General features: G+C 35.1%; 1 protein-coding gene across 1 annotated transcript in view; it reads left to right on the top strand.

Moving 5' to 3' along the window:
* LOC139568420 (glutamate receptor ionotropic, NMDA 2A-like) overlaps positions 1-15,740 on the top strand; it is a 206,020-nt gene that overhangs the window by 156,543 nt on the left and 33,737 nt on the right. The window contains exons 11-12 of the mRNA XM_071390226.1: positions 2,478-2,649; positions 13,273-13,426. Coding sequence (XP_071246327.1) covers positions 2,478-2,649; positions 13,273-13,426 — 326 coding nt within the window. The remainder of the gene's footprint in view (positions 1-2,477; positions 2,650-13,272; positions 13,427-15,740) is intronic.

Genomic DNA, 15,740 nt, shown 5'->3' with positions numbered 1-15,740 from the left:
ATCAATATGTATCACTCTATATGTCACTCTATATATCACTCTATATATCACTATCGCTATGTATCACTCTATATATCACTCTATATATCACTCTATATATCACCCTATCACTCTATATAGCACTGTCGCGCTATATATCACTCTATATATCACTACCACTCTCTATATCAAAATATATATCACTATCACTCTATATATCACTCTATATATCACTACCACTCTATATATCACTCTATACATCACCAACAACATATATATCACTCTATATATCTCTATCAATCTATATATCACCCTATATATCACTATCAGTATATGTATCACTCTATATATCACTATCAATCTATATATCACTCTATATATCACTCCATATATCACTCTCAATATGTATCACTCTATATATCACTCTATATATCACTTTCAATATGTATCACTCTATATATCACAATAGCACTCTATATATCAATATCACTCTATGTATCACTCTATATATCACTATATGTATCACTATCAATATGTATCACTCTATATATCACTCTGTTTACCACTATCAATATGTATCACTCTATATGTCACTCTATATATCACTCTATATATCACTATTGCTATGTATCACTCTATATATCACTCTATATATCACTCTATATATCACCCTATCACTCTATATAGCACTGTCGCGCTATATATCACTCTATATATCACTACCACTCTATATATCAATATATATATCACTATCACTCTATATATCACTCTATATATCACTACCACTCTATATATCACTCTATATATCACTCTATATATCACTATCACTCTATATATCACTCTATATATCACTCTATATATCACTATCACTCTATATATCACTCTATATACCATTACCACTCTATATATCACTACCACTCTATATATCACTGTATATATCACTATAACTCTATATATCACTCTATATATCATTATCACTCTATATAGCACTCTATATATCACTCTATATATCACTATCACTCTATATATCACTCTATATATCACTCTATATATCACTACCACTCTATATATCACTCTATATATCACTACCACTCTATATATCACTATATATCACTCTATATATCACTACCACTCTATATATCACTATCAATCTATATATCACTATCACTCTATATATTGCTCTTTATATCACTCTATGTATTTCTCATTATAGTGTACTTCTTCGTTTCCCTTTATAGTGTACTCCAGTGTCTCCTATTCCCTTTATAGTGTACTCCAGTGTCTCCTATTCCCTTTATAGTGTACTCCAGTGTCTCCTATTCCCTTTATAGTGTACTCCAGTGTCTCCTATTCCCTTTATAGTGCACTCCAGTGTCTCCTATTCCCTTTATAGTGCACTCCAGTGTCTCCTATTCCCTTTATAGTGTACTCCAGTGTCTCCTATTCCCTTTATAGTGTACTCCAGTGTCTCCTATTCCCTTTATAGTGTACTCCAGTGTCTCCTATTCCCTTTATAGTGTACTCCAGTGTCTCCTATTCCCTTTATAGTGTACTCCAGTGTCTCCTATTCCCTTTATAGTGTACTCCAGTGTCTCCTATTCCCTTTATAGTGTACTCCAGTGTCTCCTATTCCCTTTATAGTGTACTCCAGTGTCTCCTATTCCCTTTATAGTGTACTCCAGTGTCTCCTATTCCCTTTATAGTGTACTCCAGTGTCTCCTATTCCCTTTATAGTGTACTCCAGTGTCTCCTATTCCCTTTATAGTGTACTCCAGTGTCTCCTATTCCCTTTATAGTGTACTCCAGTGTCTCCTATTCCCTTTATAGTGCACTCCAGTGTCTCCTATTCCCTTTATAGTGTACTCCAGGGTCTCTATTCCCTTTATAGTTTGAGGGAGAGAGAGGGAGAGACAGAAGGGATAGAGGGCCATCTGATATTTTAATCCTGGTGGTAGCTATGAAGAGTTGGTGTGTGTGTGTGTGTGTGTGGTGTGTGTGTGTGTGTGTGTGTGTGTATGTGTGTGTGTGTGTGTTTTGTGTGTGTTGTGTGTGTGTGTGTGTTTTGTGTGTCTGTGTGTGTGTGTGTGTGTGTGTGTGTGTGTGTGTGTGTGTGTGTGTGTGTGTGTGTGTGTGTGTGTGTGTGTGTGTGTGTGTGTGTGTGTGTGTGTGTGTGTGTGTGTGTGTGTGTGTGTGTGTGTGTGTGTGTGTGTGTGTTAAGATACAGTAGTTAGTTGGAGCTCTATTTAAAGTCTAGCAGCATCTGCTCCTCTATCCATGTCTTCATCTGGTTTATTCAGACGGCCCACTCACACTCTCATTTACTGACAGAATCAGGGAACACTCATACACACAGACAGGCCCTGATACACACTGACCTGTATCTATGTGTGTGTTGCAGTAACTCTACAAAAGACGGAGGTTCCTATATAAAGGGAACACTCACACACACAGACAGGCCCTGATACACACTGACCTGTATCTATGTGTGTGTGTTGCAGTAACTCTACAAAAGACGGAGGTTCCTATATAAAGCAGTGTTGCAAAGGGTTCTGTATCGACATCCTGAAGAAGATCGCCCGCAACGTCAAGTTCACCTTCGACCTCTACCTGGTGACCAACGGAAAACACGGCAAGAAGATCAACAACGTCTGGAACGGCATGGTGGGAGAGGTGAGACACACCCTACCTGTCTGTCTGTCTCTATGTCTGTCTGGAACGGCATGGTGGGAGAGGTGAGACACACCCTGCCTGTCTGTCTGTCTGTCTCTCTGTCTGTCTGGAACGGCATGGTGGGAGAGGTGAGACACACCCTGCCTGTCTGTCTGTCTCTCTGTCTGTCTGGAACGGCATGGTGGGAGAGGTGAGACACACCCTGCCTGTCTGTCTGTCTCTATGTCTGTCTGGAACGGCATGGTGGGAGAGGTGAGACACACCCTGCCTGTCTGTCTGTCTCTCTGTCTGTCTGGAACGGCATGGTGGGAGAGGTGAGACACACCCTGCCTGTCTGTCTGTCTCTATGTCTGTCTGGAACGGCATGGTGGGAGAGGTGAGACACACCCTGCCTGTCTGTCTGTCTCTCTGTCTGTCTGGAACGGCATGGTGGGAGAGGTGAGACACACCCTGCCTGTCTGTCTGTCTCTATGTCTGTCTACCTGTGTGTCTGTATGTCTACCTGTCTGTCTCTCTCTCTCTCTCTTTCCTTATGTCCTCTCTCTCTCTCTCTCGCTCTCTCTCTCTCGTTCTCTCTCTCTTTGTCTTTGTCTCTCTCTCTACTTCCTTTCCTCTCTGTTAATAGAACTAGCCAGCTAGCTAGGTAGGTAGGTAGGCAGGTAGGTAGGTAGGTAGGTAGGTAGGTAGAGCTATTTGACCATTAAACTTTCTGTGTGTTTATAATGTTATAATGTGTGTGTTTATAATGTGTGTGTTTATAATGTGTGTGTGTGTTTATAATGTGTGTGTGTGTGTGTTTATAATGTGTGTGTGTGTGTGTGTTTATAATGTGTGTGTGTGTGTGTTTATAACGTGTGTGTTTATAACGTGTGTGTGTTTATAATGTGTGTGTGTGTTTATAATGTGTGTGTGTGTGTTTATAATGTGTGTGTGTGTTTATAACGTGTGTGTTTATAATGTGTGTGTGTTTATAATGTGTGTGTTTATAATGTGTGTGTGTGTGTTTATAATGTGTGTGTGTGTGTTTATAATGTGTGTGTTTATAATGTGTGTGTGTGTGTGTGTTTATAATGTGTGTGTGTGTTTATAATGTGTGTGTGTGTGTGTTTATAATGTGTGTGTTTATAATGTGTGTATGTTGTGGTGTATAATGTGTGTGTGTGTGTGTGTGTGTTTATAATGTGTGTGTGTTGTGGTGTATAATGTGTGTGTGTGTGTGTTTATAATGTGTGTGTTTATAATGTGTGTGTGTTGTGGTGTATAATGTGTGTGGGTGTGTGTGTGTGTGTTTATAATGTGTGTGGTGTATAATGTGTGTGTGTGTTTATAATGTGTGTGTGTGTTTATAATGTGTGTGGTGTATAATGTGTGTGGGTGTGTGTGTGTGTGTTTATAATGTGTGTGGTGTATAATGTGTGTGTGTGTTTATAATGTGTGTGGGTGTGTGTGTGTGTGTTTATAATGTGTGTGGTGTATAATGTGTGTGTGTGTTTATAATGTGTGTGTGTGTTTATAATGTGTGTGGTGTATAATGTGTGTGTGTGTGTGTGTTTATAATGTGTGTGGTGTATAATGTGTGTGTGTGTGTTTATATGTATATAATGTATAATGTCTGTGTATAATGTGTGTCTGTGTATAATGTGTGTGTGTGTGTGTGTTTATAATGTGTGTGTGTTGTGGTGTATAATGTGTGTGGGTGTGTGTGTGTGTGTTTATAATGTGTGTGGTGTATAATGTGTGTGTGTGTTTATAATGTGTGTGTGTGTTTATAATGTGTGTGGTGTATAATGTGTGTGTGTGTGTGTGTTTATAATGTGTGTGGTGTGTTTATATGTATATAATGTATAATGTCTGTGTATAATGTGTGTCTGTGTATAATGTGTGTGTGTGTGTGTGTATGTTTATAATGTATATATAATGTGTGTGTATATAATGTGTATAATGTGTGTATGTGGTGATTGTGTATATAATGTGTGTATGTGGTGTGGTGTATAATGTGTTGTCCAGGTGATTGTAGTGTATAGTTATAATGTGTATATAATGTATATATAATGTGTTGTCCAGGTGATTGTAGTGTATAGTTATAATGTGTATATAATGTATATAATGTCTGTGGTGTCCAGGTGATTGTAGTGTATAGTTATAATGTGTATATAATGTATATATAATGTGTTGTCCAGGTGATTGTAGTGTATAGTTATAATGTGTATATAATGTATATATAATGTGTTGTCCAGGTGATTGTAGAGTATAGTTAGAATGTGTATATAATGTATATATAATGTGTTGTCCAGGTGATTGTAGTGTATAGTTATAATGTGTATATAATGTATATAATGTCTGTGTTGTCCAGGTGATTGTAGTGTATAGTTAGAATGTGTATATAATGTATATATAATGTGTTGTCCAGGTGATTGTAGTGTATAGTTATAATGTGTATATAATGTATATATAATGTGTTGTCCAGGTGATTGTAGTGTATAGTTATAATGTGTATGTATATATAATGTGTTGTCCAGGTGATTGTAGTGTATAGTTATAATGTGTATATAATGTATATATAATGTGGTGTCCAGGTGATTGTAGTGTATAGTTATAATGTGTATATAATGTATATATAATGTGTTGTCCAGGTGATTGTAGTGTATAGTTATAATGTGTATATAATGTATATATAATGTGTTGTCCAGGTGATTGTAGTGTATAGTTATAATGTGTATATAATGTATATATAATGTGTTGTCCAGGTGATTGTAGTGTATAGTTATAATGTGTATATAATGTATATATAATGTGGTGTCCAGGTGATTGTAGTGTATAGTTATAATGTGTATATAATGTATATATAATGTGTTGTCCAGGTGATTGTAGTGTATAGTTATAATGTGTATATAATGTATATATAATGTGTTGTCCAGGTGATTGTAGTGTATAGTTATAATGTGTATATAATGTATATATAATGTGTCCAGGTGATTGTAGTGTATAGTTATAATGTGTGTATATAATGTATATATAATGTGTTGTCCAGGTGATTGTAGTGTATAGTTATAATGTGTATATAATGTATATATAATGTGTTGTCCAGGTGATTGTAGTGTATAGTTATAATGTGTATATAATGTATATATAATGTGGTGTCCAGGTGATTGTAGTGTATAGTTATAATGTGTATATAATGTATATATAATGTGTTGTCCAGGTGATTGTAGTGTATAGTTATAATGTGTATATAATGTATATATAATGTGTTGTCCAGGTGATTGTAGTGTATAGTTATAATGTGTATATAATGTATATATAATGTGTTGTCCAGGTGATTGTAGTGTATAGTTATAATGTGTATATAATGTATATATAATGTGTTGTCCAGGTGATTGTAGTGTATAGTTATAATGTGTATATAATGTATATATAATGTGTTGTCCAGGTGATTGTAGTGTATAGTTATAATGTGTATATAATGTATATATAATGTGTTGTCCAGGTGATTGTAGTGTATAGTTATAATGTGTATATAATGTATATATAATGTGTTGTCCAGGTGATTGTAGTGTATAGTTATAATGTGTATATAATGTATATATAATGTGTTGTCCAGGTGATTGTAGTGTATAGTTATAATGTGTATATAATGTATATATAATGTGTTGTCCAGGTGATTGTAGTGTATAGTTATAATGTGTATATAATGTATATATAATGTGTTGTCCAGGTGATTGTAGTGTATAGTTATAATGTGTATATAATGTATATATAATGTGTTGTCCAGGTGATTGTAGTGTATAGTTATAATGTGTATATAATGTATATATAATGTGTTGTCCAGGTGATTGTAGTGTATAGTTATAATGTGTATATAATGTATATATAATGTGTTGTCCAGGTGATTGTAGTGTATAGTTATAATGTGTATATAATGTATATATAATGTGTTGTCCAGGTGATTGTAGTGTATAGTTATAATGTGTATAATGTGTATAATGTGGTGTCCAGGTGATTGTAGTGTATAGTTATAATGTGTATATAATGTATATATAATGTGTTGTCCAGGTGATTGTAGTGTATAGTTATAATGTGTATATAATGTATATATAATGTGTTGTCCAGGTGATTGTAGTGTATAGTTATAATGTGTATATAATGTATATATAATGTGTTGTCCAGGTGATTGTAGTGTATAGTTATAATGTGTATATAATGTATATATAATGTGTTGTCCAGGTGATTGTAGTGTATAGTTATAATGTGTATATAATGTATATATAATGTGTTGTCCAGGTGATTGTAGTGTATAGTTATAATGTGTATATAATGTATATATAATGTGTTGTCCAGGTGATTGTAGTGTATAGTTATAATGTGTATATAATGTATATATAATGTGTTGTCCAGGTGATTGTAGTGTATAGTTATAATGTGTATATAATGTATATATAATGTGTTGTCCAGGTGATTGTAGTGTATAGTTATAATGTGTACATAATGTATATATAATGTGTTGTCCAGGTGATTGTAGTGTATAGTTATAATGTGTATAATGTATATAATGTGTTGTCCAGGTGATTGTAGTGTATAGTTATAATGTGTATATAATGTGTTGTCCAGGTGATTGTAGTGTATAGTTATAATGTGTATGTATATAATGTGTTGTCCAGGTGATTGTAGTGTATAGTTATAATGTGTATATAATGTATATATAATGTGTTGTCCAGGTGATTGTAGTGTATAGTTATAATGTGTATATAATGTATATATAATGTGTTGTCCAGGTGATTGTAGTGTATAGTTATAATGTGTATATAATGTATATATAATGTGTTGTCCAGGTGATTGTAGTGTATAGTTATAATGTGTATATAATGTATATATAATGTGTTGTCCAGGTGATTGTAGTGTATAGTTATAATGTGTATATAATGTATATATAATGTGTTGTCCAGGTGATTGTAGTGTATAGTTATAATGTGTATATAATGTGTATATAATGTGTTGTCCAGGTGATTGTAGTGTATAGTTATAATGTGTATATAATGTATATATAATGTGTTGTCCAGGTGATTGTAGTGTATAGTTATAATGTGTATATAATGTATATATAATGTGTTGTCCAGGTGATTGTAGTGTATAGTTATAATGTGTATATATAATGTGTTGTCCAGGTGATTGTAGTGTATAGTTATAATGTGTATGTATATATAATGTGTTGTCCAGGTGATTGTAGTGTATAGTTATAATGTGTATGTATATATAATGTGTTGTCCAGGTGATTGTAGTGTATAGTTATAATGTGTATGTATATATAATGTGTTGTCCAGGTGATTGTAGTGTATAGTTATAATGTGTATATAATGTATATATAATGTGTTGTCCAGGTGATTGTAGTGTATAGTTATAATGTGTATATATAATGTGTTGTCCAGGTGATTGTAGTGTATAGTTATAATGTGTATATATAATGTGTTGTCCAGGTGATTGTAGTGTATAGTTATAATGTGTATATAATGTATATATAATGTGTTGTCCAGGTGATTGTAGTGTATAGTTATAATGTGTATATATAATGTGTTGTCCAGGTGATTGTAGTGTATAGTTATAATGTGTATATAATGTATATATAATGTGTTGTCCAGGTGATTGTAGTGTATAGTTATAATGTGTATATAACGTATATATAATGTGTTGTCCAGGTGATTGTAGTGTATAGTTATAATGTGTATATAATGTATATATAATGTGTTGTCCAGGTGATTGTAGTGTATAGTTATAATGTGTATATAATGTATATATAATGTGTTGTCCAGGTGATTGTAGTGTATAGTTATAATGTGTATATAATGTATATATAATGTGTTGTCCAGGTGATTGTAGTGTATAGTTATAATGTGTATATAATGTATATATAATGTGTTGTCCAGGTGATTGTAGTGTATAGTTATAATGTGTATAATGTGTTGTCCAGGTGATTGTAGTGTATAGTTATAATGTGTATATATAATGTGTTGTCCAGGTGATTGTAGTGTATAGTTATAATGTGTATATATAATGTGTTGTCCAGGTGATTGTAGTGTATAGTTATAATGTGTATATAATGTATATATAATGTGTTGTCCAGGTGATTGTAGTGTATAGTTATAATGTGTATATATAATGTGTTGTCCAGGTGATTGTAGTGTATAGTTATAATGTGTATATAATGTATATATAATGTGTTGTCCAGGTGATTGTAGTGTATAGTTATAATGTGTATATAATGTATATATAATGTGTTGTCCAGGTGATTGTAGTGTATAGTTATAATGTGTATATAATGTATATATAATGTGTTGTCCAGGTGATTGTAGTGTATAGTTATAATGTGTATATAATGTATATATAATGTGTTGTCCAGGTGATTGTAGTGTATAGTTATAATGTGTATAATGTGTTGTCCAGGTGATTGTAGTGTATAGTTATAATGTGTATATAATGTATATATAATGTGTTGTCCAGGTGATTGTAGTGTATAGTTATAATGTGTATATATAATGTGTTGTCCAGGTGATTGTAGTGTATAGTTATAATGTGTATATATAATGTGTTGTCCAGGTGATTGTAGTGTATAGTTATAATGTGTATATAATGTATATATAATGTGTTGTCCAGGTGATTGTAGTGTATAGTTATAATGTGTATATATAATGTGTTGTCCAGGTGATTGTAGTGTATAGTTATAATGTGTATATAATGTATATATAATGTGTTGTCCAGGTGATTGTAGTGTATAGTTATAATGTGTATATAATGTATATATAATGTGTTGTCCAGGTGATTGTAGTGTATAGTTATAATGTGTATATAATGTATATATAATGTGTTGTCCAGGTGATTGTAGTGTATAGTTATAATGTGTATATAATGTATATATAATGTGTTGTCCAGGTGATTGTAGTGTATAGTTATAATGTGTATATAATGTATATATAATGTGTTGTCCAGGTGATTGTAGTGTATAGTTATAATGTGTATATAATGTATATATAATGTGTTGTCCAGGTGATTGTAGTGTATAGTTATAATGTGTATATAATGTATATATAATGTGTTGTCCAGGTGATTGTAGTGTATAGTTATAATGTGTATATAATGTATATATAATGTGTTGTCCAGGTGATTGTAGTGTATAGTTATAATGTGTATATATAATGTGTTGTCCAGGTGATTGTAGTGTATAGTTATAATGTGTATGTATATATAATGTGTTGTCCAGGTGATTGTAGTGTATAGTTATAATGTGTATGTATATATAATGTGTTGTCCAGGTGATTGTAGTGTATAGTTATAATGTGTATAATGTGTTGTCCAGGTGATTGTAGTGTATAGTTATAATGTGTATATAATGTATATATAATGTGTTGTCCAGGTGATTGTAGTGTATAGTTATAATATGTATATATAATGTGTTGTCCAGGTGATTGTAGTGTATAGTTATAATGTGTATATATAATGTGTTGTCCAGGTGATTGTAGTGTATAGTTATAATGTGTATATAATGTATATATAATGTGTTGTCCAGGTGATTGTAGTGTATAGTTATAATGTGTATATATAATGTGTTGTCCAGGTGATTGTAGTGTATAGTTATAATGTGTATATAATGTATATATAATGTTTTGTCCAGGTGATTGTAGTGTATAGTTATAATGTGTATATAATGTATATATAATGTGTTGTCCAGGTGATTGTAGTGTATAGTTATAATGTGTATATAATGTATATATAATGTGTTGTCCAGGTGATTGTAGTGTATAGTTATAATGTGTATATAATGTATATATAATGTGTTGTCCAGGTGATTGTAGTGTATAGTTATAATGTGTATATATAATGTGTTGTCCAGGTGATTGTAGTGTATAGTTATAATGTGTATATAATGTATATATAATGTGTTGTCCAGGTGATTGTAGTGTATAGTTATAATGTGTATATAACGTATATATAATGTGTTGTCCAGGTGATTGTAGTGTATAGTTATAATGTGTATATAATGTATATATAATGTGTTGTCCAGGTGATTGTAGTGTATAGTTATAATGTGTATATAATGTATATATAATGTGTTGTCCAGGTGATTGTAGTGTATAGTTATAATGTGTATATAATGTATATATAATGTGTTGTCCAGGTGATTGTAGTGTATAGTTATAATGTGTATATAATGTATATATAATGTGTTGTCCAGGTGATTGTAGTGTATAGTTATAATGTGTATAATGTGTTGTCCAGGTGATTGTAGTGTATAGTTATAATGTGTATATATAATGTGTTGTCCAGGTGATTGTAGTGTATAGTTATAATGTGTATATATAATGTGTTGTCCAGGTGATTGTAGTGTATAGTTATAATGTGTATATAATGTATATATAATGTGTTGTCCAGGTGATTGTAGTGTATAGTTATAATGTGTATATATAATGTGTTGTCCAGGTGATTGTAGTGTATAGTTATAATGTGTATATAATGTATATATAATGTGTTGTCCAGGTGATTGTAGTGTATAGTTATAATGTGTATATAATGTATATATAATGTGTTGTCCAGGTGATTGTAGTGTATAGTTATAATGTGTATATAATGTATATATAATGTGTTGTCCAGGTGATTGTAGTGTATAGTTATAATGTGTATATAATGTATATATAATGTGTTGTCCAGGTGATTGTAGTGTATAGTTATAATGTGTATAATGTGTTGTCCAGGTGATTGTAGTGTATAGTTATAATGTGTATATAATGTATATATAATGTGTTGTCCAGGTGATTGTAGTGTATAGTTATAATGTGTATATATAATGTGTTGTCCAGGTGATTGTAGTGTATAGTTATAATGTGTATATATAATGTGTTGTCCAGGTGATTGTAGTGTATAGTTATAATGTGTATATAATGTATATATAATGTGTTGTCCAGGTGATTGTAGTGTATAGTTATAATGTGTATATATAATGTGTTGTCCAGGTGATTGTAGTGTATAGTTATAATGTGTATATAATGTATATATAATGTGTTGTCCAGGTGATTGTAGTGTATAGTTATAATGTGTATATAATGTATATATAATGTGTTGTCCAGGTGATTGTAGTGTATAGTTATAATGTGTATATAATGTATATATAATGTGTTGTCCAGGTGATTGTAGTGTATAGTTATAATGTGTATATAATGTATATATAATGTGTTGTCCAGGTGATTGTAGTGTATAGTTATAATGTGTATATAATGTATATATAATGTGTTGTCCAGGTGATTGTAGTGTATAGTTATAATGTGTATATAATGTATATATAATGTGTTGTCCAGGTGATTGTAGTGTATAGTTATAATGTGTATATAATGTATATATAATGTGTTGTCCAGGTGATTGTAGTGTATAGTTATAATGTGTATATAATGTATATATAATGTGTTGTCCAGGTGATTGTAGTGTATAGTTATAATGTGTATATATAATGTGTTGTCCAGGTGATTGTAGTGTATAGTTATAATGTGTATGTATATATAATGTGTTGTCCAGGTGATTGTAGTGTATAGTTATAATGTGTATGTATATATAATGTGTTGTCCAGGTGATTGTAGTGTATAGTTATAATGTGTATAATGTGTTGTCCAGGTGATTGTAGTGTATAGTTATAATGTGTATATAATGTATATATAATGTGTTGTCCAGGTGATTGTAGTGTATAGTTATAATATGTATATATAATGTGTTGTCCAGGTGATTGTAGTGTATAGTTATAATGTGTATATATAATGTGTTGTCCAGGTGATTGTAGTGTATAGTTATAATGTGTATATAATGTATATATAATGTGTTGTCCAGGTGATTGTAGTGTATAGTTATAATGTGTATATATAATGTGTTGTCCAGGTGATTGTAGTGTATAGTTATAATGTGTATATAATGTATATATAATGTTTTGTCCAGGTGATTGTAGTGTATAGTTATAATGTGTATATAATGTATATATAATGTGTTGTCCAGGTGATTGTAGTGTATAGTTATAATGTGTATATAATGTATATATAATGTGTTGTCCAGGTGATTGATGTGTATATATATAATGTATATATAATGTGTTGTCCAGGTGATTGTAGTGTATAGTTATAATGTGTATATAATGTATATATAATGTGTTGTCCAGGTGATTGTAGTGTATAGTTATAATGTGTATATAATGTATATATAATGTGTTGTCCAGGTGATTGTAGTGTATAGTTATAATGTGTATATAATGTATATATAATGTGTTGTCCAGGTGATTGTAGTGTATAGTTATAATGTGTATAATGTATATAATGTGTTGTCCAGGTGATTGTAGTGTATAGTTATAATGTGTATATAATGTATATATAATGTGTTGTCCAGGTGATTGTAGTGTATAGTTATAATGTGTATATAATGTATATATAATGTGTTGTCCAGGTGATTGTAGTGTATAGTTATAATGTGTATATAATGTATATATAATGTGTTGTCCCGGTGATTGTAGTGTATAGTTATAATGTGTATATAATGTATATATAATGTGTTGTCCAGGTGATTGTAGTGTATAGTTATAATGTGTATATATAATGTGTTGTCCAGGTGATTGAGAAGAAGGCAGCGATGGCAGTGGGGTCGTTGACCATCAATGAGGAAAGGTCAGAGGTCATAGACTTCTCTGTCCCCTTCGTGGAGACGGGCATCAGCGTCATGGTCGCCCGGAGCAACGGCACCGTCTCCCCCTCCGCCTTCCTCGGTAATACACATCCTTCTGTCTGTCTGTATGTCTGTATGTCTGTATGTCTTTCTTTCTGTTTTACCATCTCTGTCTGTTTCGCTCTCCCTCTCTCTCCCTCTAATCCAGGGATGGTCAACCTCAGTCCTCTCTCTCCCTCTCTCTCCCTCTAATCCAGGGATGGTCAACCCCAGTCCTCTCTCTCCCTCTAATCCAGGGATGGTCAACCCCAGTCCTCTCTCTCCCTCTCTCTTCATCTAATCCAGGGATGGTCAACCCCAGTCCACTCTCTCCCTCTAATCCAGGGATGGTCAACCCCAGTCCTCTCTCTCCCTCTAATCCAGGGATGGTCAACCCCAGTCCTCTCTCTCCCTCTCTCTTCATCTAATCCAGGGATGGTCAACCCCAGTCCTCTCTCTCCCTCTAATCCAGGGATGGTCAACCCCAGTCCTCTCTCTCCCTCTAATCCAGGGATGGTCAACCCCAGTCCTCTCTCTCCCTCTAATCCAGGGATGGTCAACCCCAGTCCTCTCTCTCCCTCTAATCCAGGGATGGTCAACCCCAGTCCTCTCTCTTCATCTAATCCAGGGATGGTCAACCCCAGTCCTCTCTCTCCCTCTAATCCAGGGATGGTCAACCCCAGTTCTCTCTCTCCCTCTAATCCAGGGATGGTCAACCCCAGTCCTCTCTCTCCCTCTAATCCAGGGATGGTCAACCCCAGTCCTCTCTCTCCCTCTAATCCAGGGATGGTCAACTCCAGTCCTCTCTAATCCAGGGATGGTCAACCCCAGTCCTCTCTCTCCCTCTAATCCAGGGATGGTCAACTCCCTGTGTTAGAGGAAGGTCCCAGAGGACTGGAGTTTCCCCTGGCTGCTCCAACACATCCCTGTGTTAGAGGAAGGTCCCAGAGGACTGGAGTTTCCCCTGGCTGGTCCAACACATCCCTGTGTTAGAGGAAGGTCCCAGAGGTCTGGAGTTTCCCCTGGCTGGTCCAACACATCCCTGTGTTAGAGGAAGGTCCCAGAGGACTGGAGTTTCCCCTGGCTGCTCCAACACATCTCTGTGTTAGAGGAAGGTCCCAGAGGACTGGAGTTTCCCCTGGCTGCTCCAACACATCCCTGTGTTAGAGGAAGGCCCCAGAGGTCTGGAGTTTCCCCTGGCTGGTCCAACACATCCCTGTGTTAGAGGAAGGTCCCAGAGGACTGGAGTTTCCCCTGGCTGGTCCAACACATTCCTGTGTTAGAGGAAGGTCCCAGAGGACTGGAGTTTCCCCTGGCTGGTCCAACACATCCCTGTGTTAGAGGAAGGTCCCAGAGGACTGGAGTTTCCCCTGGCTGCTCCAACACATCCCTGTGTTTAGAGGAAGGTCCCAGAGGTCTGGAGTTTCCCCTGGCTGCTCCAACACATCCCTGTGTTAGAGGAAGGTCCCAGAGGTCTGGAGTTTCCCCTGGCTGCTCCAACACATCCCTGTGTTAGAGGAAGGCCCCAGAGGTCTGGAGTTTCCCCTGGCTGCTCCAACACATCCCTGTGTTAGAGGAAGGTCCCAGAGGACTGGAGTTTCCCCTGCTCCAACACATCTCTGTGGTAGAGGAAGGTCCCAGAGGACTGGAGTTTCCCCTGGCTGGTCCAACACATCCCTGTGTTAGAGGAAGGTCCCAGATGACTGGAGTTTCCCCTGGCTGCTCCAACACATCCCTGTGTTAGAGGAAGGTCCCAGAGGACTGGAGTTTCCCCTGGCTGCTCCAACACATCCCTGTGTTAGAGGAAGGTCCCAGAGGACTGGAGTTTCCCCTGGCTGGTCCAACACATCCCTGTGTTAGAGGAAGGTCCCAGAGGACTGGAGTTTCCCCTGGCTGGTCCAACACATCCCTGTGTTAGAGGAAGGTCCCAGGGGACTGGAGTTTCCCCTGGCTGGTCCAACACATCCCTGTGTTAGAGGAAGGTCCCAGAGGACTGGAGTTTCCCCTGGCTGGTCCAACACATCCCTGTGTTAGAGGAAGGTCCCAGAAGACTGGAGTTTCCCCTGGCTGGTCCAACACATCCCTGTGTTAGAGGAAGGTCCCAGAGGACTGGAGTTTCCCCTGGCTGCTCCAACACATCCCTGTGTTAGAGGAAGGTCCCAGAGGTCTGGAGTTTCCCCTGGCTGGTCCAACACATCCCTGTGTTATAGGAAGGTCCCAGAGGACTGGAGTTTCCCCTGGCTGGTCCAACACATCCCTGTGTTAGAGGAAGGTCCCAGATGACTGGAGTTTCCCCTGGCTGGTCCAACACATCCCTGTGTTAGAGGAAGGTCCCAGAGGACTGGAGTTTCCCCTGGCTGGTCCAACACATCCCT

Source organism: Salvelinus alpinus, chromosome 2 (genome assembly GCF_045679555.1).
Source record: "Salvelinus alpinus chromosome 2, SLU_Salpinus.1, whole genome shotgun sequence".
In the NCBI taxonomy this organism is placed as follows: Eukaryota; Metazoa; Chordata; class Actinopteri; order Salmoniformes; family Salmonidae; genus Salvelinus; species Salvelinus alpinus.
Note: the sequence above shows the minus strand (reverse complement) of the source record. Positions and strands in the feature narration are given on the sequence as shown.